General features: G+C 36.0%; 1 protein-coding gene across 2 annotated transcripts in view; it reads right to left on the bottom strand.

The window, feature by feature from the left end:
• Positions 1 to 24,026, bottom strand: part of KIAA1549 (KIAA1549 ortholog) — a 180,503-nt gene that overhangs the window by 21,953 nt on the left and 134,524 nt on the right. For both annotated transcript variants that reach the window (XM_074193588.1, XM_074193589.1), the window contains exon 17: positions 9,012 to 9,064. In XM_074193588.1, the coding sequence (XP_074049689.1) occupies positions 9,012 to 9,064 (53 nt within the window). The remainder of the gene's footprint in view (positions 1 to 9,011; positions 9,065 to 24,026) is intronic.

Below are 24,026 nucleotides of genomic sequence, written 5' to 3'. Positions count from 1 at the left end.
ATTATTAAGAAGTTCTTTACATCAGGTTGAAATTTGCCTCATACAAATACTCACACATTGTTCCTGGTGCTACCTTTTGTGGTCAAACATAATGAAGCTAAGGCCTCTGTGTCCTCTCCCATATGACAATCTTTCAACTACCTGAAGTCAGCTTCTGGTATTCTATGAATATTCTTTTCTTCAAGCTAATCATGGTTAGTTTGTTAATAATTATGTACATTGTAAGACTCACACAGGATTATAATTTTTTTAAAGATATAATAATGAAAAAGAAAGATATAATACTGTTTGGTTCTAGAGTTAATGAGGAGCCAGTAGAGTTTATTGGCTAGGATACAGAAATGACATGATTAGAACCATTCTTTTTTTTTCCTGAATTTTTTTTGAATTTTAAAATTTTTTCCCCCAAACTCACTTCCCTCCCCCCTACTCCCCACAGTCTGACAATCTTTACATTGTTTCTATGCTATACAATGATCAAAATTGAATGTGTTGGACCAGGGACAATTTTGGGCCATCTGCAATGGAGAATACCATCTATATCTAGGGAAAGGATTATGAACTTTGAACAAAGACCAAAGACTATTATTGTCAAATTAGAAAAAAAAAAGTTATATTATTATATAATTTTACTATCTCATACTTTCTTTTTTCTTCCTTAAGGATATGATTTCTCTGTCATCACATTCAACTGAGATCATTGTATAATATGGAACCAATGTAAAAACTAACAATGCCTTCTGTGGGGGGTGGGGAGGGAAGCAAGAATGGGGGAAATGTGTAAAACTCAAAATAAATAAAATCTTTCTTAAAAAAATAAAAGGGGCGGCTAGGTGGCATAGTGGATAAAGCACCGGCCTTGGAGTCAGGAGTACCTGGGTTCAAATCTGGTCTCAGACACTTAATAATTACCTAGCTGTGTGGCCTTGGGCAAGCCTTGCAAAATCCTAAAAAATAAAATAAAATAAAAAAGAAAAGAAGAAAAAAATTGAATGTGTTGAGAGAAAAATCATATCCTTAAGAAAAAAATAAAATATAAGAGATAGTAAACTTAAATAATACATAAGATAACATTTTTTTAAAAATTAAAGGTGATAGTCTCTGGTCTTTGTTTAAACTCCACAATTCTTTTTTTTTGGATACAGATGGTATTCTCCAGTGTAGACACCCTAAAACTGTCCCTGATTATTGCACTGATGAAATGAGCAAGTCCATTAAGATCAATCATCACCCCCATGTTGCTGTTAGGATGTACAATGTTCTTCTTGTTCTGCTCATTTCACTCAGCATCAGTTCATGCAAGTCTTTCCAGGCTTCTCTGAATTCCCATCCCTCCAGGTTTCTAACAGAACAATAGTTTTCTATAACATACAGATACTACAATTTGTTCAATCATTCCCTAATTGATGGCCATTCATTCAATTTCCAATTTTTTGCCACCACAAACATGGCTGCTATGAATATTTTTGTACAAGTGATGTTTTTACCCTTTTTCATGATCTTGTCAGGATACAGACCCAGTAGTGGTATTGCTGGATCAAAGGGTAATGTACATTTTTATTACCCTTTGGGCATAATTCCAAATTGTAGAGCCATTCTTTAGGAAAAGTACTTCGGCAGCTTTATGGAAGATGGAATTGGAGTGAGGTAAAATTCTGAAGCAGATAGGAGACTGATTAGGGGAGGGGTTAGAGGGGTTAGAGTTAATGAGTTAAGCCTTGGCTTAACCTCAAGGAATAAGTGTTCTGCCAACTTCAGGGTAGGAGGATGGGCCACATTCCAACTTGTTCATCATAGACAAGAGATAAAAGATTTAAAAAAGCTTCTAAATCAGTTTTCAAGTGTTCAGGAATATCATAAGAACATTAGAAAGAAGAGAGATTACAGAATTTAATAAATCCTGAGAAAATTAGATTGATGGATATTCCACAAGAGTGTAGGAAGGGGTTCCCTACTGTTTTCTAAGTTCTTTTTTCAGTTTCCTCCAACTATAATCACTCTTTTCAACATTCTTCTTTTCAATACATTCCTACACTATTCTTCCATGGTCTTTGGATCTTCATGTGAGAAAGATATACTCTAACCTGACTCAGGTCCACCCTGCAATTTTGTGGCAAATTTATGTCCACCTTCAGTATCCCTACACTCTTGTCCCATCAGAGTAAAGAGTTCTTTGCTCTAGTCAACCAATGACTGGCAAGTAAGGCACTCCTTTTCTTTCCTACTCCTCTGAGTTGGTACACACACACACACACACACACACACACACACACACACACACACACACAGACACATACACACACACCACACACACACAAACACTCTCTCTCTCTCTCTCTCTCTCTCTCTCTCCTCATTTTTGGTGAGAGAGAGTAATAATACCATCATCTTCATATCTTAGTGTCTTAACCTCCTTAATCTTGACTCCTCATTCAATTGAAGCTGCTCTCTTCAAAGTTACCAATGTTGTCTAAATTCCCAGTCTTTTCTCAATTTTCATCATTCTTGACCTCTATGTAGCATTTGAATTTGTTGACTACCCCTCATCCTGGATATTACACATCCTCTTCTATGAGTTTTTGAGATACTGCTTTGTTTCTTTTTCTCCTACACAGTTGACTATATTTTCTCAAGCTCTTTTCCAGCAGCAGCAGCATCCACACCATGACTTTTAAATGTGGATATATCCCAAGTTTTGTCCTGGACCATCTCTAAACACCTTCTCACCTGGTTACTTCATCACTTCCTAGAAATTTCATTACCATCTCTTTAAAGTTGTCTCCCAGATCAACAAATTCAGTCCTAGTCTCTCTCCTGAGCTCTAGCTCCATATAAAGAGCTGCCTATTAGATATTTCAGATTGTATGAGTTACAGAATCTCAGTCTCATTGTCTAAAATAAAACTCTTTACCCCCCCCCCCAACTTACCCCAAATCCAAATTTTCCTATTTCTGTTGAGAATACCTATATCCTTAGAGTTGCCCAGATCTGCAACCTTGGCATGGGTCCTCACTCTATATATCCAATCATTTATATAGATATAATCAATTCTGCCTCCACACTGGCACATTACACGACTTTTGTTCAACTCACCCAACAACTATTCTAATTTAAGGGCTCATTATGTTTTTCCTGGACTATTACAATAGTTTCCTAATTGATTTAACTACCTCAAAGCTTTACCTCACTCCAATTCCATTTTCTATATAGATGGCAAAGTACTTTTCCCTAAAGAACAGGAAAGACTAGGTCTAACCATAATTTCCCATAACTCCATTCAAGCTCTCTATTAACTATGAACAAACGTTATTATATCTTCATCTCATTCTTTTAAAATTTCTATCCTTAGGTTTTATAAGTACGTAATTATTAACAACAGTATATCTAATTAATAAACATAATTATAGTATAACTACTGCATATAATTAATAAAAAAGTAAAACACATATATTGTGGGAGTGTGCTTTGCCCATCCTGTTCTAGGTCAGAAGTTGGACAACGAATTTTTTAATCTACCTTATTCACAGGATATAGGACTAGAAATAGAAAATTCTAGAATTTAGAGATCCTTCACTTTAAGTCCAAACCCTGTTTTGCAGATAAGGAAAATAAGAAAAGAGGTCAAGAAAGATTAAATATTGTGCCCAGGATCACAAAGATAGTAAATTTCTGAGACAGGATTTGAACCTGAGTCTTTCTGACTCCAGGTTCAGTTTCTCATTTTTTTTTTTTTTTGGTATGAACTGCTAATTGTCCCACTGAAGAGGTCCTGTAGTATTCAGGGGATTGATACAATCACCATAAGGTTATCCATATAGAGGAACATCTGGACAAATTTATCATCTATAAGGAATCATTTTTCCTTTAGGACACTGCAGAAGACATCCTCTATGCACTAACAAATGACTCTTACAAGCATGTTTCTACCTGTTTCAATGTTTCAATCGATTCTGAGGATAAAAATTATCATTGAGCAAAGTTTCCTCTGGTTTTTGCCTAAATCAAGAAATTTTGTAGTATCTTAACACATGATGTGGGAAAAATAGGAACATGGGACTACAACTATCAGGCTGTAATTAGATTATTTTGATGAACCGTCTCATTTTAGTGAGGAAATTAAGGAACAGAAAACAGAGCTGACTTTCCCATATTCATATAGGTAGTAAGCTGAGGCAGGATTCAAATTTGGATACTTTAACTACAAGTTCAATGTTCTTTCCATTGTATTATGTCTCATGGAGCAGTTTCAAGGCTACAATGGTTTTGCTCTTCTGAGTCAAATACTTTGTAATTTACTAACAAGAGACACATGATATGTTCATTATACATCTCAGACCACAGTGTGATTGTGAAGATATGGTCTGCTACAAAGAATTCATTTCTGAAAACTTCCTAATTCTCAATGTATAATGCACAGATTATTAAGATAAAGAGTTTTATAGAGATTAGAAAGGAAGTACCTGGGTCAGTAGGCACTGATTTCTTCTCATTTGCCTTTTTTTAATAGTATTTTTCCCCCACTTACATATCACTAAATTTTTAGCATTCACTTTTAAAATTTCAAATTCGAATTTTTTCACCTTCTCTTCTGAAAATAGTAGGCAGGTTTGATATAGTTTATACATATGCTATCACATAACCCATATATCCATATTAGTCTCAGTTATGGAAGAAGAAACAGATCAAAAGGGAAAAAATCACAAGTAAAAATAAAGTAACTGAAAAAAATGGCCTTCAATTTACCTCTAGTCCAACAATTCTTTATGAACAATATTTTCCTTCTTAAGTCCTATGTACTTGTCTTGGATCATTGTGTTGCTGAGAAGAACTGAGTCATTCATAGTTGATCATTTTACAATGCTGCTGATAATATGCACATTTTTTCCCCTGGTTCTGCTCATTTCACTTTCCCTGAAATGTGTCTATTCATCATTTCTTATTTCATAATAGTATTTCATTGCATTCACAAACCATAGCTTATTCAGCCATTCCTCAATTGAAGAATATCCCCTCAATTACCAAAATTTTGTCCCTGTGAAAAGGGTTGCTATGAATATTTTTGTACATGTAGATCCATTTCCCTTTTTATGATCCCTTGAGATCCAGACCTAATAGTGGTATTGCTGGATCAAAAGGTTTACACAGTCTGGTTCCTTTCCAGAATGCTTTAGATAAGTTCACAACTCCAACAGCATTAGTGTTCCAATTTTTCCATATCCTCTCCATATTAATCATTTGCCCTTTTTGTCTCATGAGCCAATCAGACAGGCATGAAGTAATATCTCAGAATTGTTTTAATTTGCATTTCTCTAATCAAGTGATTTAGAAAACTTCTTGATATGCCTATAAATAGCTTTGATTTCTTTATCTGAAAATTACTTGTTCATATCCTTTGACCATTTATCTACTAGGAAATGCTCATATTCTTATAAATATACCTCAGTTCACTAGATATTTGAGAAATGAGACCTTCATCAGAGACACTTGCTATAAATACTGTTTCCTAGATTTCTGCTTTCCTTCTGATTTTGGTTGCATAGGTTTTATTTGTGCAAAAGTTTTTAAATTTAATATAATCATATTTATCTAGCTTACATTTCATAATGCTCTATCTCTTGCTTAGTCATGTATCTGTAACAAATGCACTTAACTTTTCCTTTTAGAATTTGAATGCTCTACCACTTGGTGCATATATTTTTAGTATTGCTATTACTTGACTAGGGTACCTTTTATTTTTTTATTTTTAGGATTTTGCAAGGCAAATGGGGTTAAGTGGCTTGCCCAAGGCCACACAGCTAGGTTATTATTAAGTGTCTGAGACCAGATTTGAACTCAGGTACTCCTGACTCCAGGGCCAGTGTTCTATCTACTGTGCCACCTAGCCGCTCCTAAGGTACATTTTGGCAAGATGTAGTCTCCCTCTTTATCTCTTTTAATTTGGTATGTTATTGCTTTTGCTTTGTCTGAAGTCAGGAGTGAAGTAATAGCATAGTGCCATCATTTTCATCCTTCTTGACTCTTCCCCTATTGAAGATGTCTTAAAAATTTCATCCCTGAGTGCCTTCAAAATTATGTCACCACCAGCACAAATTTCTTCCTTGCTGACCTGGTCCATCTAGTTACCCTTTTTGACTTCATTTTCTTAGGTGTCATTTCTATTTATTCATAATACACTGAGCACTTAAATATTACAAATTCAAATATAGCAATACCATTATACTCAATGAGTTGGCTGCAGAAACAATGGCAGGAGCCTTCATCCTCTAAGTCCCATGCTTATCTATTGTTGGAAAACCTAGCAAGAATTATTTTAACCTTAGGTCTGACATCACTTATGCCTCAGCATGAATTACATTTTACAATCTGATTTTCCTAATCTTTATATATATTGGTGGCCTTTCTCCCTTTTTAAGAACCTTCTTGAAGGTTATTTTCTGAATTTTTTGTTTTACAAAACTTATTCAAACCTATAACTAAGCAGTTAAAGTTTAAGGAAAATGCTGCCTATTCTCTTAGGTGATCTAACCTGTTTTATGTTTAGTCTGCATGACCAAAGTAGTTAAGTTCATAAAGGATATAAATTATACCTTTGTAAGTGATGCAATCTGCTTTTCCAATTAGTGTCTGAACCACAAACTCCATGGATTTTAACCACAGGTCAAAGTTGCCCTTGTTATGACTAGTCTATGTTGTGCTTCCCTGATGTTAATACCCCTTGTGATGACTGCAGCATTGGATTCCCTCCTTGCTAGAGGTATAATTAAGCAAATGAAGATCTATTTTTAGGAAACCTTTTAGAATCTCTACTACCATTCTTCACATCCCAAAGGGCAGAACTAGTTAGAACAGACCCCAATCCTATGGTGAAGAGAGGTCACAGAAGGGCCTAGTAACACTAGCAAACTTGGCATCAGAAAAAGGTTCTCCCCTTGCTTAAATAGTCCTACCCTGCACATTCCTGGGGGAGAGTAGAATGAAATGTGATGGTGGCACTCTGTCATTGGGAGTTAAGTTCAGGTTGCCCATGATGAGTATCTTCTTGTTGTGATGTCCCCCTACCAGTGAATTCTCCACTTTACCACCTCTCTCTCTCTCTCTTTTTTTTTTTTTTGCAAGGCAAATGGGGTTAAGTGGCTTGCCCAAGGCCACACAGCTAGGTAATTATTAAGTGTCTGAGACCGGATTTGAACCCAGGTACTTCTGACTCCAGGGCCGGTGCTTTATCCACTGCGCCACCTAGCTGCCCCAATCACCTCTCTTTAAGCAACAGATGGATGATTATTTGTTGGGAAAGTGTTAGAGGAGATTTAAGAATGAATTGAACTAGATAAAACTGTAGGGTTCCTTCAAACTTTAAGACTCTATGATGCTACATACCAGTGTAAATCCTGTGCTCTGACCTAATATGTGACTCATAGTCTGGGAGAAAATAAAGAGGAATAAATAGGAAAATGAAGCTAAGTGTGAGTTGTGAGAACTAGAGGATATAGTTCTGCCTCCCTGCGAGTAGCCTTCTTACTCTGATGCCTTCACACTGCAACCTTCTCTTCTGATTGGTGATGCCCTGATTTAGACCACCATTTCTTAAGATGTCCAGGCCTCCACTCCTTCATTCCCAGTTCCAGTCCTCTCTCTAAAGACCTCTGTGCAGCTCTTGCTTCTGTGTGATACCTGCTCCCTTTCCCCATCCCCATGCTTTACATTAAAGATTTTATTTGAGTTTTACAATTTTCCCCTTAATCTTACTTCTGCCCCCCAACTCCCCACAAAAGGCAATTTGCCAGTCTTTACATTGTTTCCATGGCATACATTGATCCAAACTGAATGTGATGAGAGAGAAATCACATCCTTAAGGAAGAAACATAAAATATAAGAGATAGCAAGATCAAACAATAAGATATCAGGTTTTTTCCCTAAATTAAAGATAATGAGGCGGCTAGGTGTCGCAGTGGATAAAGCACCGGCCCTGGAGTCAGGAGTACCTGGGTTCAAATCCGGTCTCAGACACTTAATAATTACCTGGCTGTGTGGCCTTGGGCAAGCCACTTAACCCCACCTGCCTTGCAAAAAAAAAAAAAAAAAGGTAATAGTCTTTGGTCTTTGTTCAAACTCCACAGTTTTTTCCTCTGGATATAGATGATATTCCCCAAATTGTCCCTGATTGTTACACTGATGGAATGAGAGAGTCCATCAAGTTTGATCATCGGCCCCATGTTGCTGTTAGGCTGTACAATGTTTTTCTGGTTCTGCTCATCTCACTCAGTATCAGTTCATGCAGTTCATCCCTCCAGGCTTCCTTGAATTCCCATCCCTCCTGGTTTCTAATAGAGCAATAGTGTTCCATCACACACACACACACACACACACACACACACACAAACACACAGACACATTACAATTTGCTAAGTCATTCCCCAAATGAAGGACATTTACTTGATTTCCAATTCTTTGCCACCACAAACAGGGCTATTATGAATATTTTTGTAATCCCCATGCTTTCTAGTTCCCCTTTAAATATTATCTTTCCTTATTAGAATGGCAGATCCTTTAGAGTAAGAACTGGCTTATTTTTTGTTTGTATTTATATCTACTCCCTTGAGATCTTAAAAGTCAGTAAGTTAAAAAGCTCATGTCTAATGCACAACCTGTTATAGAACAAGACTTAATAAATATATCTATCTGTGAGGGTATAAGTATACAAGACAATTGTATGATTGTGTTTGTTACATGGAAGAAAAAAACTGGAAAGTATTGGTATGTGGAAGAAAAAGTGAAAGTTACCAGGGACAGAATGAAGACAGTTCCAGCATATTTCTCTATTATCCTGGACAGATTAAAAAAACATAGCTGAGAAAGAGTTTTCTATCATGTGTTCATAATTCTTAAAAGGAAGAACCAAAAGAAATGTAATGTTTGATACCTAGTACAATACAAATTATTCCTACTTCTTACCAAAGCTAAATATATTTAATGAGACAAACATAAAATATTGTTTCTTCTGAAAATATTACCTTGACAGAGGACCTGGTGCTGATGGAGGAGTCATTCCATAGTCTTCATATCGCTAGAGGGAGGAAAAAAAGAGAAAAAGAAGATAAGACAATATTTATATTTGATATAAAATGGCAAGAATAAACATAGTAAGTTTAACTTTGCAGATTTTTTACTTTCAGTAGTTCCTTGGTCCCTCAAAATTTTATCTTGCAATTGATATATGATTTGCCAGAGAGTGCTAAGTGCTTTAATCATACAGGTAAAAATAATCAAACAATGATGATAGCGATCAGAAATAAACATTTTTAAATTTTTTTATCATAAATCTAACTTTATAATAACAGTTAAACATTAAAGAACATCACTTTTTTAAAATTAATTTTTGTTAAAGATATTATTTGAGTTCTACAATTTTCCCCCTATCTTGCTTCCCCCCCCACAGAAAGCACTCTGTCAGTCTTTACTTTGTTTCTGTGTTGTACCTTGATCCAAATTGGATGTGATGAGAGAGAAATCATATCCTTAAAGAAGAGAAGAGAAGTCTAAGAGGTGACAAGATCAGACAATAAGATATATTTTTCCCTAAATTAAAGGGAATAGTCCTTGAACTTTGTTCAAACTCCACAGCTCCTTATCCGGATACAGATGGCACTCTCCTTTGCAGACAGCCCAAAATTGTTCTCTATTGTTGCACTGATGGAATGAGCAAGTCCTTCAAGCTTGAACATCACTCCCATGTTGCTGTTAGGGTGTACAGTGTTTTTCTGGTTCTGCTCATCTCACTCAGCATCAGTCCATGCAAATTCCTCCAGGCTTCCATGAAATCCCATCCCTCCTGGTTTCTAATAGAACAATAGTGTTCCATGACATACATATACCACAGTTTGCTAAGCCATTCCCCAATTGAAGGACATTCACTTGATTTCCAATTCTTTGCCACCACAAACAGGGCTGCTATAAATATTTTTGTACAAGTGATGTTTTTATCCTTTTTCATCATCTCTTCAGGGTACAGACCCAGTAGTGGTATTGCTGGGTCAAAGGGTATGCACATTTTTGTTGCCCTTTGGGCATAGTTCCAAATAGCTCTCCAGAAGGGTTGGATGAGTTCACAGCTCCACCAACAGTGTAATAGTGTCCCAGATTTCCCACAACCCTTACAACAATGATCATTATCCTTCCTGGTCATATAGGCCAATTTGAGTGGTGTGAGGTGGTACCTCAGAGAAGCTTTAATTTGCATTTCTCTAATAATTAATGATTTAGAGCATTTTTTCATATGGCTATGGATTGCTTTGATCTCCTCATCTGTAAATTGCCTTTGCATATCCTTTGACCATTTGTCAATTGGGGAATGGCTTTTTGTTTTAAAAATATGACTCAGTTCTCTGTGTATTTCAGAAATGAGTCCTTTGTCAGAATCATTAGTTGTAAAGATTGTTTCCCAATTTACTACATTTCTTTTGATCTTGGTTACATTGGTTTTATCTGTGCAAAAGCTTTTTAATTTAATGTAATCAAAATCATCTAACTGGTTTTTGGTGATGTTCTCCAACTCTTCCTTAGTCATAAACTGCTCTCCTTTCCATAGATCTGACAGGTAAACTAATCCTTGATCTTCTAATTTGCTTATAGTATTGTTTTTTATGTCTAAGTCCTGTAACCATTTGGATCTTATCTTGGTAAAGGGTGTGAGGTGTTGGTCCAATCTAAGTTTCTTCCATACTAACTTCCAATTATCCCAGCAGTTTTTATCAAAGAAGGAGTTTTTATCCCAATGGTTGGACTCTGTGTTTATCAAAGAACATCACTTTTAAAGAAAATAAATGGAACAAGGGTTAAATCAATAAACTCACAGGCATGATTTAAGTTCCCCACTAACGTTATCAACTTACTCTAACTTATACAGATAGAATATGATTAGGATGTCATTCTATGTAAGTCACCTGTCATCATGAGTCATAAAGGTAATACAGAAGGTAGTTCTAAATCAGATAGCTTTTGAGATATGTAGGTGCCCAGTGCTAGGATTCCAGAGACTTCATGCCAAATTACTGTCAAATGTTCTTGGAATTTCTCACAGGACTTCACTACGAATTCCTTGTTCCCTCCATGAGCTTTTTAACTTATTGACTTTTAAGATCTCAAGCTTAGGGCAGCTTAGGTGGCGTAGTGGATAAAGCACCAGTCCTGGAGTCAGGAGTACCTGGGTTCAAATCCGGTCTTAGGCACTTAATGATTACCTAGCTGTGTGGCCTTGGGCAAGCCACTTAACCCCATTTGCCTTGCAAAAACTTTAAAAAAAAAAAAAAGACCTCAAGTCTTGCCCCACCAGATCTAAAATTATATTATAAAGCAACAATCATCAAAACTATCTGACATTGGCTAAGAAATAGAGTGGTGGACCAGTGGGTTAGACTAGGTGCAATAGCAGGAAATGATTATAGTAATCTGCTGTTTGATAAACCCAAAGAGTCCAGCCATTGGGATAAAAACTCTCTCTTTTCAATAAAAACTTCTGAGAAAATTGGAAGTTAGTATGGAAGAAACTTAGATTGGACCAACACCTCACACCCTATACCAAGATCAAAATGGATACAGGATTTAGACATAAAAAACAATATTATAAGTAAACTAGATGAGCAAGGACTAGTTTAGCTGTCAGATCTATGGAAAGGGAAGCAGTTTATGACTAAGGAAGAGATGGGAGAACATCAGTAAAAACAAACTAGATGAGATAGGGGCAGCTAGGTGGCGCAGTGGATAAAGCACCAGCCCTGGAGTCAGGAGTACCTGAGTTCAAATCTGGTCTCAGACACTTAATAATTACCAAGCTGTGTGGCCTTGGGCAAGCCACTTAACCCCATCTGCCTTGAAAAAAAAACCTAAAAAAAAAACCCCCAAACTAGATGACTTCGATTACATTAAATTAAAAAGCTTTTGCACAGACAAAACCACTATAACCAAGATCAAGAGAAATGTAGTAAACTGGGAAACAATTTTTGCAAACTAGTATTTATGACAAATGATTCATTTCTAAAATATACAGAGAACTGAGTCCAATTTTTTTAGGGTTTTTTTTTTGCCGAGTCATTTTTTTAGAAAAAAAACCCACTCCCCAATTGATAAATGGTCAAAAGATATGCAAAGGCAATTTACAGATGAGAAGCTCAAAATGATCCATAGTCATATGAAAAATTGCCCTAAATCATTACTTATTAGAACATGCAAATTAAAGCTTCTCTGAAGTACCACCTCACACCTCTCAGACTGGCCAATGGACCAGAAAGGACAACTGTCATTGTTGGAAGGGTTGTGGGAAATCTAGGACACTAATACATTGCTGATAGAGCTGTGAACTCATCCAACCTTTCTGGAGAGCAGTCTGGAACTATGCCCAAAGGGCAACAAAAATGTGCATACCCTTTCATCCAGCAATACCATTACTGGGCCTAAACCCTTGAAGAGATGATGAAAAAGGGTAAAAACATCACTTATACAAAACTATTCCTAGCAGCCCTGTTTGTGGTGGTAAAGAATTGGAAATCAAGCAAATGTCCCTCAATTGGGGAAAGGCTTAGCAAACTGGGGTATATGTATGTCATGGAACACTATTGTTCTATTAGAAATCAGGAGGGATGGGAATTCAGGGAAGCCTGGAGGGATTTGCATGAATTGATGCTGAGTGAGATGAGCAGAACCAGAAAAACACTGTACACCCTAACAGCAACATGGGGGTGATGTTCAACCCTGAAGGACTTGCTCATTCCATCAGTGCAACAATTAGGGACAATTTGGGGCTGTCTGTGATGGAGAATACCATCTGTGTCCAGAGAAAGAACTGTGGAGTTTGAACAAAGACCAAGGACTATTACCTTTAATTTAGGAAAAAAAACTGATATCTTATTTTCTGATCTTGTTCTCTCTTATACTTTTTGTTTCTTCCTTAAAGATATGATTTCTCTCTCATCACACTCAATTTGGATTAATGTACAGCATGGAAACAATGTAAAGATTGACAAGTTGCTTTCTGTGGGGGGTGGGGGGAGGGAAGTAAGACTGGGGAAAAATTGTAAAACTCAAAATAAATAAAATCTTTAATAAAAAACCTGCTATATTATTTTTTTAGGTTTTTTTTTTTTGCAAGGCAAACAGGGTTGAGTGGCTTGCCCAAGGCCACACAGCTAGGTAATTATTAAGTGTCTGAGACCGGATCCAAACCCAGGTACTCCTGACTCTAGGGCTGGTGCTTTATCCACTATGCCACCTAGCCACCCCTAAACCTGATATATTATTGTCTGATCTTGCTATCTCTTTTACTTTATGTTTCTTCCTTAAGGATATGATTTCTCTCTCATCACATTCAATTTAGATTAATGTATACCACAGAAACAATGTAAAGACTGGCAAATTTCCTTCTGTGGGGGTGGGGGAGGGAAGTAAGATTGGAGAAAAATTGTAAAACTCAAAATAAATAAAATCTTAAATAGATCTCAAGGCTTGAACATCTAATCCATCTCAAAGGGGGTCCTACTGTTGTCAATGATAGAAAAAACACTTGATGAATCTGTATCCACTATACTGAGGCTAATACAACCATGTTTCTCAGACAAATCAGAAAAACTCCAAGTTTAGCCAAAAGTTACGGCATTTCCTGAAAATTCCTTGCTTGGCCAAGAAGGATTCTTCCTCATTAGGGGAAACCTTTTTTTTTAATTAAAGATTTTATTTATTTTGAGTTTTACAATCTTTCCCCCATCTTAGTTCCACCCCGCCTCCACAGAAAGCAATTTGTCAGTCTTTACACTGTTTTCATGTTGTACATTGATTCAAATTGAGTGTGATGAGAGAGAAATCATATCCTTAAAGAAGAAACATAAATTATAAGAGATAACAAGATCAGAAAAGATCAGTTTTTTTTCTACATTAAAGGGAACAGTCCTTGAACTTTGTTCAAACTTCATAGTTCTTTATCTGGATACAGATGGTATTCACCATTCTAGACAGCCCAAAATTGTCCCTGATTGTTGCACTGATAGGGGAAACTTTTAACCTTTTAACTTGTCTTTGTCCTTTAAGACCCAGAAAACTTCCTGTGGAGGCAAAGCCAAATTATCTCTGAAGTTGTCTCCAACCATAAATAAGAGCATATATTTAGAGGGAGAAGATGCCAAAAGAAGAGTGCAAGAAAACCTCTTCTTCAGGTCCTTTCTTCTAAACATTCCTGATCCTATGAGACAAGGTTAATAAATTAAAATTACATAGATTATCATTATACCAAAAGCATTAAAAAAGTAACCTCATGATTAATCTTTTTCTTCATCACAGTTTTATCTGTCAATAGGTTATTCTTTTTTAATTTTGTCCTAAATTTGTAAAAAAAGATGTAACTCACATCTCTCTAGAACCTAGGATTTTTATTGCATACTCTGGATACAGCAAGCTCCTTTAGCTAGGGGTTCTGAGAATATCCCTTTTATAGACATTGTTTTGAACACATCCTTTTTTTAAATTAATTTCTTTTCTTCCTTTTTTTTTTTGGCAAGGCAATGGGTTAAGTGACTTGCCCAGGGTCACACAGTTAGGTAATTATTAAGTATCTGAGGCCAGATTTGAACTCAGGTCCTCCTGACTCCAGGGCTGGTGCTCTATCTAGTGTACTGCCTAGGTGCCCCTGAACACGTTCTTTTAAAAGAAAATACAGATTTACTTTTTTGCAATAATTGGGATTTTTCTGTAATTTGAAAATTTTTTTTTCTTTAAAAAAGAGATTCAATGGGGTGGCTAGGTGGTGCAGTGGATAGAGCACCAGCCCTGGAGTCAGGAGGACCTGAGTTCAAATCTGCCCTCAGATACTTAATAATTACTTAGCTGTGTGGCCTTGGGCAAGCCTCTTAACCTCACTGCCTTGCAAAAACTTGAGAGAGAGAGAGAGAGAGAGAGAGAGAGAGAGAGAGAGAGAGAGAGACTGATTCAAGGGATCCTTGACCCTTTTAGTATGACAAAAAGATTGAATTTGAAGTTAGAAAACCTGGTTTTGAACATTGAAGTCATTATTTATTACCAGTATAAATAAAGGAAAGTCATTTAACCTCTCTAGACTTTACATAAATTGATAGATTTGGACTATATTATCACTAACATATCAATCTGGTGCAGTGGAAAGAACACGGGCTCTGGGGTCAGAAAAAAATGGCTCAAAGCTTGCCACTGCCATTTATTGTCTATGTGCCCTTGAGCAAAGTCAAAGTAAAATGAGGGAGTTGAGTTAGATAAGTTAGTCTCTTTCAAAGCTAGATCTATAATCCTAAAAGAAAAAATGAGAATACATTAAACCCTCTGATTATTGATTCATTAATAAATCATAAAATGTAGAGGTATTGTCAGTAAATGCAGATTCTAAGTCAAAAAGAGATTCCATATAGATGGTAAGGTCCTCCAGATGCATCTTTTTGAAAAGGGCACTGCACTTATTGCTTCAAAGTTCTGTAACCTTATAAAGTCTCATCAATGATATCTATAATTATTCAAAAAAATTGGGTTTTACTATTTGTGTAACACAAGAAAATCCTAGTGAATGAAGAATTACTATTTTCTAGAGCAGTGCTATCAAGTTCAAATAGAAATGGATCACTGTAGCATATAGTAACTCAGAAAAACACAAAATAACATTATCTATATCTACTGTATTTTTAAACTTTACTTACACTTTAATCTGATTCTGATTGCACTTGGGAGTTTAGATGAAGATAATTCAACATCCAATGAGAAAATTCATGGTAGGAATAAGACAACTGTGTCATTTGACAAATGAGGACTTTAAAAAGAAAAGTAGTGAAAGGATGTCATCAAAAGAAATATGTGATTATAAAAAAAAAAGATTGAACTGTCCTATGGCAAGAGTAAAGGATACCTTTAGCCTGTATGCTTTGCTGGTGTGCCATGCTCACAATTTCAAGAGAAGCCCAACTTGTCTGTTGGACTCTTTCTGAAATAATAGGACGATAAGGACAAGAATCAAAAATGAAGAGTCTGCACGGATGTGACATGATTTGCATCACAGAAGGGAATAATCTCATCTGTGAAAGCATAGATTCATTGGAGCACCTGAGTATACTTTACATGTGCTGATGACAAGATATGAGGTATTCAGGCACAATTCTTCAGTGTTGCTTGTGGTAAAGTCAGGGTTCATAGAATAAAGGGACCATAGATTAGAGCTGTAAAGGATTCACAGTGTGCAATCTCCTCCCAGGAGTTCCCAGAAGCAATCTCCTACAACTCACACTTGAAAATTGGGTATTCCAGGAGAGGACCACCCCTAAATTGAAGATACTCCTACATCATAGCTTATAATTCTTCAGCACAATGCTTAGTTTTTAATAATAAACCAGAGTACTCAAAGCTAAAACTTTGATTCATATGGCATAGTATGAAAAATAACAAAATATCTCCTCCATAAACCTGGGTAATAACATTCTCCCACAAATACATCAGTAGTGAAAGTGGTCATATAAAGAAATCACATTTAGAGAGGCACATACTTAGGGATCATTTGTAGCCAGGATTCACATGTGGAAGTACACATTTGGGTTCAAGGCAAGGTTGAGATGACTGTCATAGAAAACTAGGGGTTTCCTTGCTGTGCCATGGTCTCTAGAAAACAAACCATTCTTCTTGGTTTCCTCCCATTTCAACTGTAAATAACCACATTCAGAACCCTTTACCAGGATTAATATCAGTTTTCAGAGACAAACAGTTTTGAGGCAGAATGAATCAGTTTCACCAAGCACTACTTAGTCCAGATCTCCATCAATTATAGGTAGAGCTAAGTCCTTGATATGTTATGAGACATAGAAAACAGATGAGGGATCTTACATGGGATGGTCTCAAGCTCAAAAATTTCTTTATAATTCACATTTTGTTATTAGCTTGAACTCAGATCCTCTAACAAAATTTTGCTATTTTAGGCCAGGATCATATCAGAAAACTTGTATTAACATCACAGAATTTCTGGTTGCAATTTCATTAATAAGAGTTGTAGGACATAAGTATAGGAATTCCCAGAAACTCTTCCCCAAAAACTTCAAAAAGCTGTCAAATTATGACTCTAGCGAGAACCCACAGAAAGGCTGAGTAATACAATTTTCCAGTCCAAGACAACTTAGAAGATCAGCAGGACTGGGGGCTGGAAAGAGCCACAGTGCAACTGGGCCAGAGCAAACCAGCACCAACCTTCCAGGAACAGCCCATGGGGCACCTGGGTCTCTGGGAAGCACTTGGGTCCATGGGAGGAGTGGTTTCCAGACCTCTTGGCCCAGGAATCACCAGAGACAGTTTGAAGGGGTGGTGAGAGAACTCTGCTGCACCAGAGTGAGCGTGGAGCCCGGGCCAGTACTGACCTCAGAGCAGCCCTGTAATAGGAAATTGCAGAGCTACCCAGCACTTCCAGGGGGTAGGGAGAGACTGCAGAGGTCTCTCTGTATCCCTGGGCAGGACTCTGTTGTTTGCCCATACTCAGATCCAGGGGAGAGGGGAGGGCTTGTGGTCATTCACAAACCAGAGCACAGACAAGAGAGAAGTCAGAGACTCTCATTAGATCTTGGAAGAATTAAGGTCCCCGTGGGGTGTCTCAGATGTGTGGTAAATAAGTCATAGGCTCAGAAAATGAGCAAACACTAGAAAACAAAGAACCTGACCCTAGAAAAATTACTTTGGTCCCATGGAGAAGCAAAGTACACACTCAGAAAATGACAAAGTCAAACTTTCTGTATCCAAAGACTCCCAGAGAAATAGGAAATGGACTCAGGCTATGGATAAATTCAGAAAAGGCTTTGAAAAGCAAGTAAAGGAGGTAGAGGAAAAATTGGAAAGAGAAATGAGAGCCATGCAGGTAAATCATGAAAACCGAGTCAAGCAGTTTGGGGAAAGAAAAACAAAAATTGTTGAAAAAAAATGACATGTTAAAAACCAGCTTAGGCCAATTGGAAAAAGCAACCCAAAAGGCAAATGAGGAGAAGAATAGTTTAAAAACCAGAATTGGCTAGCTAGAAAAGGAGATAAGAAATCTCTCTGAAGAAAATACCTCCTCCAAATGTAGAATGGAACCAAAGGAAGCTGATGACTTTGCGAGAAATCAAGAAACAATAAAACACAAAAGAATGAAAAACTAGAAGAAAATGTGAACTATCTCACTGGAAAAGTGACTGACCTAGAAAACAGATCCAAGAGAGATAATTAAAAAATTATTGGGCTACCTGAAATACATGACCAGGAAAACAGCCTAGGCTTCATCTTTCAAGAAATAATATAGCAAAATTGCCCTAGGTTCCTAGAAGCAGAGGGGAAAATAGAAATTGAGGGAATCTACTGATCAACTCCTGAAAGAGATCCCAAAAGAAAAAATCCCAGGGATATTATCGCCAAATTCCAAAACTCCTAAGTCAAAGAGAAAATGCTAAAAGCTGCCAGAAAGAAACAATTCAAATATCATGGCTCTATAGTCAGGATTACACAGGATTTAGCAGCTTCTATATTAAAGGCTTGTAGGGCTTGGAATATGATATTCTGGAAAGCAAAAGAGCTTGTATTACAACCAAGAATCAACTACACAGCAAAACCAAACATCCTCTTTCAGAGGAAAAGATGGACTTTCAATGAAACAGGGGACTTTCAAACTTTTCTGTTGAAATGACAAGAGCTGAACAGAAAGTTTGATCTCCAAGTGCAGAACTCAGGTGAAGCATAGAGAGAGTGGACAGAAAGGACAAATTATGAAGGATATAATGATACTGAACTGTGTGTATTTCTGTATGGGAAGAAGATACTGATAATTCACATGAACTTTCTCATTTATAAAAGCAGTTAGAATGAGCATATATGGACAAGGCACAGGAGAGAGCTGAATGGTATGTTATAAAAATGGAGTCAATGGGTGATAAAGGAAAGTACTGGGACAAAGGAAAAGGAGAGGTAAAATGGGCTAAAATATTACATATAAAAGAAGTCAAGAAAAAGCTTTTGCAATGAAGTGGAAGCAGGGCAGGTGAGCACCTTACACTGAAATCCAAACTAATATTACTGACAGTGAATGATGTTTCCTCTACAACAATGGGGAGCTTGTATTATTCTTAGCAGGATATGATTCAATGAATTCAGTATTTAAATCATCTTTTTTTTTTTGGAGTTGGAAGGCATCTTAAAATTTATCTACTCTAATCATATAAATGACAATATTAATATATATATATACATGCATTTGTATATATATATTGACAGAAAAAAGATGAATTTTCTTTTTTTTTTAAATGATTTTATTTGGTGGTAATTAGAAAAATTACTTATGATACTTCTTTTAAAAAGATTTCATTTAAAGCAATGGGGTTAAGAATGGTTTGCCCAAGCAATTATTAAGTGTCTGAGGCTGGATTTGAACTCAGGTCATCCTGACTCCAGGGCCAATGCTCTATCCACTATACCTTCTAGTTGCCCCTGAATTTTCAAATAAATTAATGTATGAAACAATTTTTTTTTAGGTTTTTGCAAGGCAAATGGGGTTAAGTGGCTTGCCCAAGGCCACACAGCTAGGCAATTACTAAATGTCTGAGACCAGATTTGAACCCAGGTACTCCTGACTCCAGGGCCGGTGCTTTATCCACTGCGCCACCTCGCCGCCCCTGAAACAATTTTTAAAAAAACCTTGTAATTTAAATATGGTAATTCTGGGAATTTTTTATAATGGGAAAAACTAAATGAAATAAATTTTTTAAAAATTTATTCTTTCATTGTTAGACTATAATAGTGACTTATTTTATTTCATTTTTTCAAATACATGCAAAGATAGTTTTCAACATACATCCTTTTGTAAGCCTTTGAGTTTCACATTTTCTTACCTCCCTACCCCCTCTTATGACTGAGTAATCTGATAGAGATTATACCTGTACAAGCATGTTTAACAATTTCCATTTTAATCATGTTTTAAAAGAATCAGAACTAAAGGGGGAAAAACACGAGAAAAAGAAAAAACAAACAAGTTTTAAAAAGCAAAAACATATGCTTTGGTCTACATTCAGACTTCATAATTTTTTCTTTGAATATGGATGGTATTTTTCCATCACAAGTCTCTTAGAACTGTCTTTGATTGGGGTGGCTAGGTGGTACAGCAGATACAGCACTGGCCCTGGAGTCAGGAGTACCTGAGTTCAAATCCGGCCTCAGACATTTAATAATTATCTAGCTGTGTGGCCTTGGGCAAGCCACTTAACCCCATTGTCTTGTTTAAAAAAAAAAAAAAAGAATTGTCCTTGATCAAAGAACAGCTGATATGACCTAAGTTCTTCATAACTGATTAGACATGATGGAAATAACTGAATAAAAATATTTAGCATCATTCCCAGTGATTTGGAGGACTGGTCTGAGCATGACAAGATGGACAAAATGTAGAATTTATAATAAAAAAGACCTGAGTTCAAATCCTATTTCAGAGATTTGCTAGTTATTTAACTTCTCTTGGTTTCAATATCCTTATCTGTTAAATGGAAATAATAATGGTAATAATATATTTTATACAGTGTTTTAAAAAAACTATTGTGATAATATATACATAAAACTTTGCAGACCTAGAAATCCTAGAAAAATGTCAGTTATTAATCCAATTATCTGGATTACACATAAAAAAAATTCATCTCAACACATCTAAGGTGAAATAAATACAACACTGAACCTGGAGTCAACAAAACTGATATTCAAATCTAGCCTCAGACACTTACTAGCTGTGTGATCCTGGGCAAAGCATTTAACTTCTGTCTCAGTTTCCCCATCTATAAAATGGGGATAAGAGCACCTACCTCCCAGAGTTATGGAAATATTTGTAAGGCACTTTATAGACTTTAAACATTATTTTAAGTAATAATTTTATTATTATTATTATTATTGTCTAATACTCTTCATAAAAAAGCACTTAGTAAAATTTAAAACACTATTTGAGTGTTGTTGTTATTATTATTATTGCCTAATCCTCTTTCTTCATATTAAAAGGGGAAGTTGTGAGTGGAGAAAGGGAGAACAAATTTTTATAGCACCTAAATGAGAAGAACTTGGGTGAAAATGGTTGGACAGATGATTTGCTCATGAAACATGCTAAGGATTCTCATAAGTTCATTGTTTGACACAAACATAAAAAATCTTACTAGAGGAAAAATTCACTTTACTCACAGAAATGGAAATATGATTTGTCAGGTGTAATGACTCAGTATTTGTACAACTGACAGCTATGTCTAACAGCAATGACGCGTGCAAGTAGAGAAACAATAAGTAAAGTTCATGTGGGGATCGAAGACACCTTGAAATTCTGATTTGTGTGATTATTTTTATTTGGCCAAGAACAAAGGCTGGATTCCCCCGCCCCCCCCAGATAACAAACAAAAACTTTTAAAGACACTTAGCACAGACCTTTGAATTTTTTAGGTGAAACCAGATATATCCAATGTTTCTATTTTTTTCTGCTGATCAAACTAACAAGATAAAGCTTTATTTGGATGCTTCAAATAATTTCTTAAGACACAGCTGAAATTTTTTTCACCTTGTTCTACAACTGCAGGATTGATTTCTCTATATTTAACAAAAGGACAAATTAAAAGTAATCTGATGAATCAACCTATCTATAATTTTGTTTTAAAACTGATTCCTTATGTTTAAGAAGATTAAAAAGGTTTGAGAGGGAAAAGACATTAAAAGCTTTGGAAAAAACTATCTGTTGAGATAATTGATTTTTTAAAAAATGATTGCTGGAAACTATATGTTACTGAGAGGAAAAATGTCAAATCTGTAGAACTAAAGACATTTCATTATAGGATAATGCCTTTTTTTGTGTGAGGGGAAGATCTCAACCAATGGATTAATTTGTAGTGGTAACTCTAGCTGAGAAAATTCCTTTACCAATATAACTCTTCTCTGTCACTTAGTTCACTTATTTTTTTTTTTATTAAAAAAAGATTTTATGTTTTTCCAACAAATTGCAACAGTAGTTTTTAACCAATCTTCTTTTGCAAGGTTTTGAGTTTTACATTTTTCTCCCTCTCTCCATTCCCTTTCCCCTCCGCTGACAGAAAACAACTTAATATAGGCTCTACAAGTGTAATTATGCTAAACATAGATCCATATTGATCATATTGTGAAAGAAGAATCAAATCCAAATGAAAGAAAGGAAACATTAGAGAGGGAAAAATGACATAATACATAAGATGACTTTTAAAAATTGAAGATAATAAGCTTTGGTCTTCATTTAAATTTCAGTTATTTCTCTTGCCATGGGTGATATTTTCTATCACAAGTCTTTTAAAATTGTCTTTGATTACTGTATTGAGAAACAAACAAGTCCATTGTAGTTGATTCATGCAAGTTTTTCTAGGTTTTTCTGAAATTCCAACTAGTATGATTTCTTATAGAACAATAGTGTCCCATCAAATACATGGACTACAATTTGTTTAGCTATTACCCAATTGGTGGGTATCCCCTCAATTTCTAATTTTCTGCCACTACAAAAAAAGCTGTTAGGAATATTTTTGCACATGTGGAATTTTTATCCTTTTTCATGTTCTCTTCAAGATAAAGAGCCAGTAGTGGTGGTATTTCTGGATCAAAAGGAATGCAGTTTCATTGTCCTTTGGGCATAATTCCAAATGGCTCTCCAGAAAGGTTAGATCAGTTCCACAACTCCACCAACAATGTATTAGTGTTCCAGTTTTCCCACATCCCTTCCAACAATGTTCATTTTACTTTCTAATCATAATGGCCAATCTGAGAGGTGTGAGGTGATTCCTCAGAAAGGTTTTAATTTGCATTTCTCTAATCAGAACAATTTTTCATATGATTATGGATAGCTTTTTTTTTTTTTTTTGCAGGGAAGTGAGATTAAATGACTTGTCTAGGGTCACATAGGTAATTATTAAGTGTCTGAAGTCAGATTTAAACTTGGGTCCTTCTGACTCCAGGAGCAGTGCTGCATCCACTGTGCTACCCAGCTGCTCCACCCTCACTTAGTCTTGAGAAATTCCTTTTTCCAAGGCCATCTCCATATTTACTTCATTTTAAAACATTTTAAGACCAAATTACTCTCAAATACTCAAAATCTGTTTCATTATCTCATGGATTTATTTGAATGTTCCTTCCAGTGATTACATCACAACCACCCATCTCTTTCCATTTTATTATTTTCGTTATTTCTTCGTCTAAGTTCCTCACTTTCTCCTGATACCAAGGATAGCAATGGAGTACTTCGGTTGCCTTCCTGTTATCCCTCATACCTGTTACATGGTCAATCCATGTTCCCTTCTTTCAAAATACATTTCTCTGATGACATCAATTAGATATATTTTAGTAGAACTTTTGTTCTTAAAAGTTTATCATTGGCTATAGGTGGCAGCTTGCTTATCTCCACCATGCATTTCTCTACTGTCCTCTATATGATATGCATTTTATTTTATTTTTATTTTTTTAGGTTTTTGCAAGGCAATGTCTTGCCCAAGGTCACACAGCTAGGTAATTATTAGGTATCTGAGGCCGGATTTCAACTCAGGTCCCTGACTCCAGGGCTGGTGCTCTATCCACTGAGCCACCTAGCCACCCTGATATGTATTTTATTAATATTTTTGGATACTGCAGTATTTCATGTGTTGCAGTCATACAACAATACTACAGAATATTGATATTTAAAATATTGGTTTTTGTTTGTGATGGTTGTTGGGGGTATTTAAAAAGGGACTTTTCAATTTCCTGAAGGAATCTAGCTTGTTCTTCTAACTCTAGTTTTAACTAATTGTTGATAATGTATGATCTGTCCCAGACAGACATACTGAAAGATAAGCTCTATGGATGGTCCTTGCAGCTGTATATTATAATTTCAGCAACAGATTTTCTCTTTTCACTTGGTCTTTCTCATGTGCATGATTAGGTCAAACTCTTTTGAATGATTACAAAGATTTTTCTATTAGGGTGAAATTTGAGGCTTGAAGAAGTAACAGGCTGAAGAAAAA

The sequence above is a fragment of the Macrotis lagotis genome, chromosome 7 (assembly GCF_037893015.1).
Source record: "Macrotis lagotis isolate mMagLag1 chromosome 7, bilby.v1.9.chrom.fasta, whole genome shotgun sequence".
Taxonomy (NCBI): Eukaryota; Metazoa; Chordata; class Mammalia; order Peramelemorphia; family Peramelidae; genus Macrotis; species Macrotis lagotis.
The sequence above is the reverse complement of the archived record's forward strand: the minus strand, read 5'-3'. Positions and strand labels throughout refer to the sequence as shown.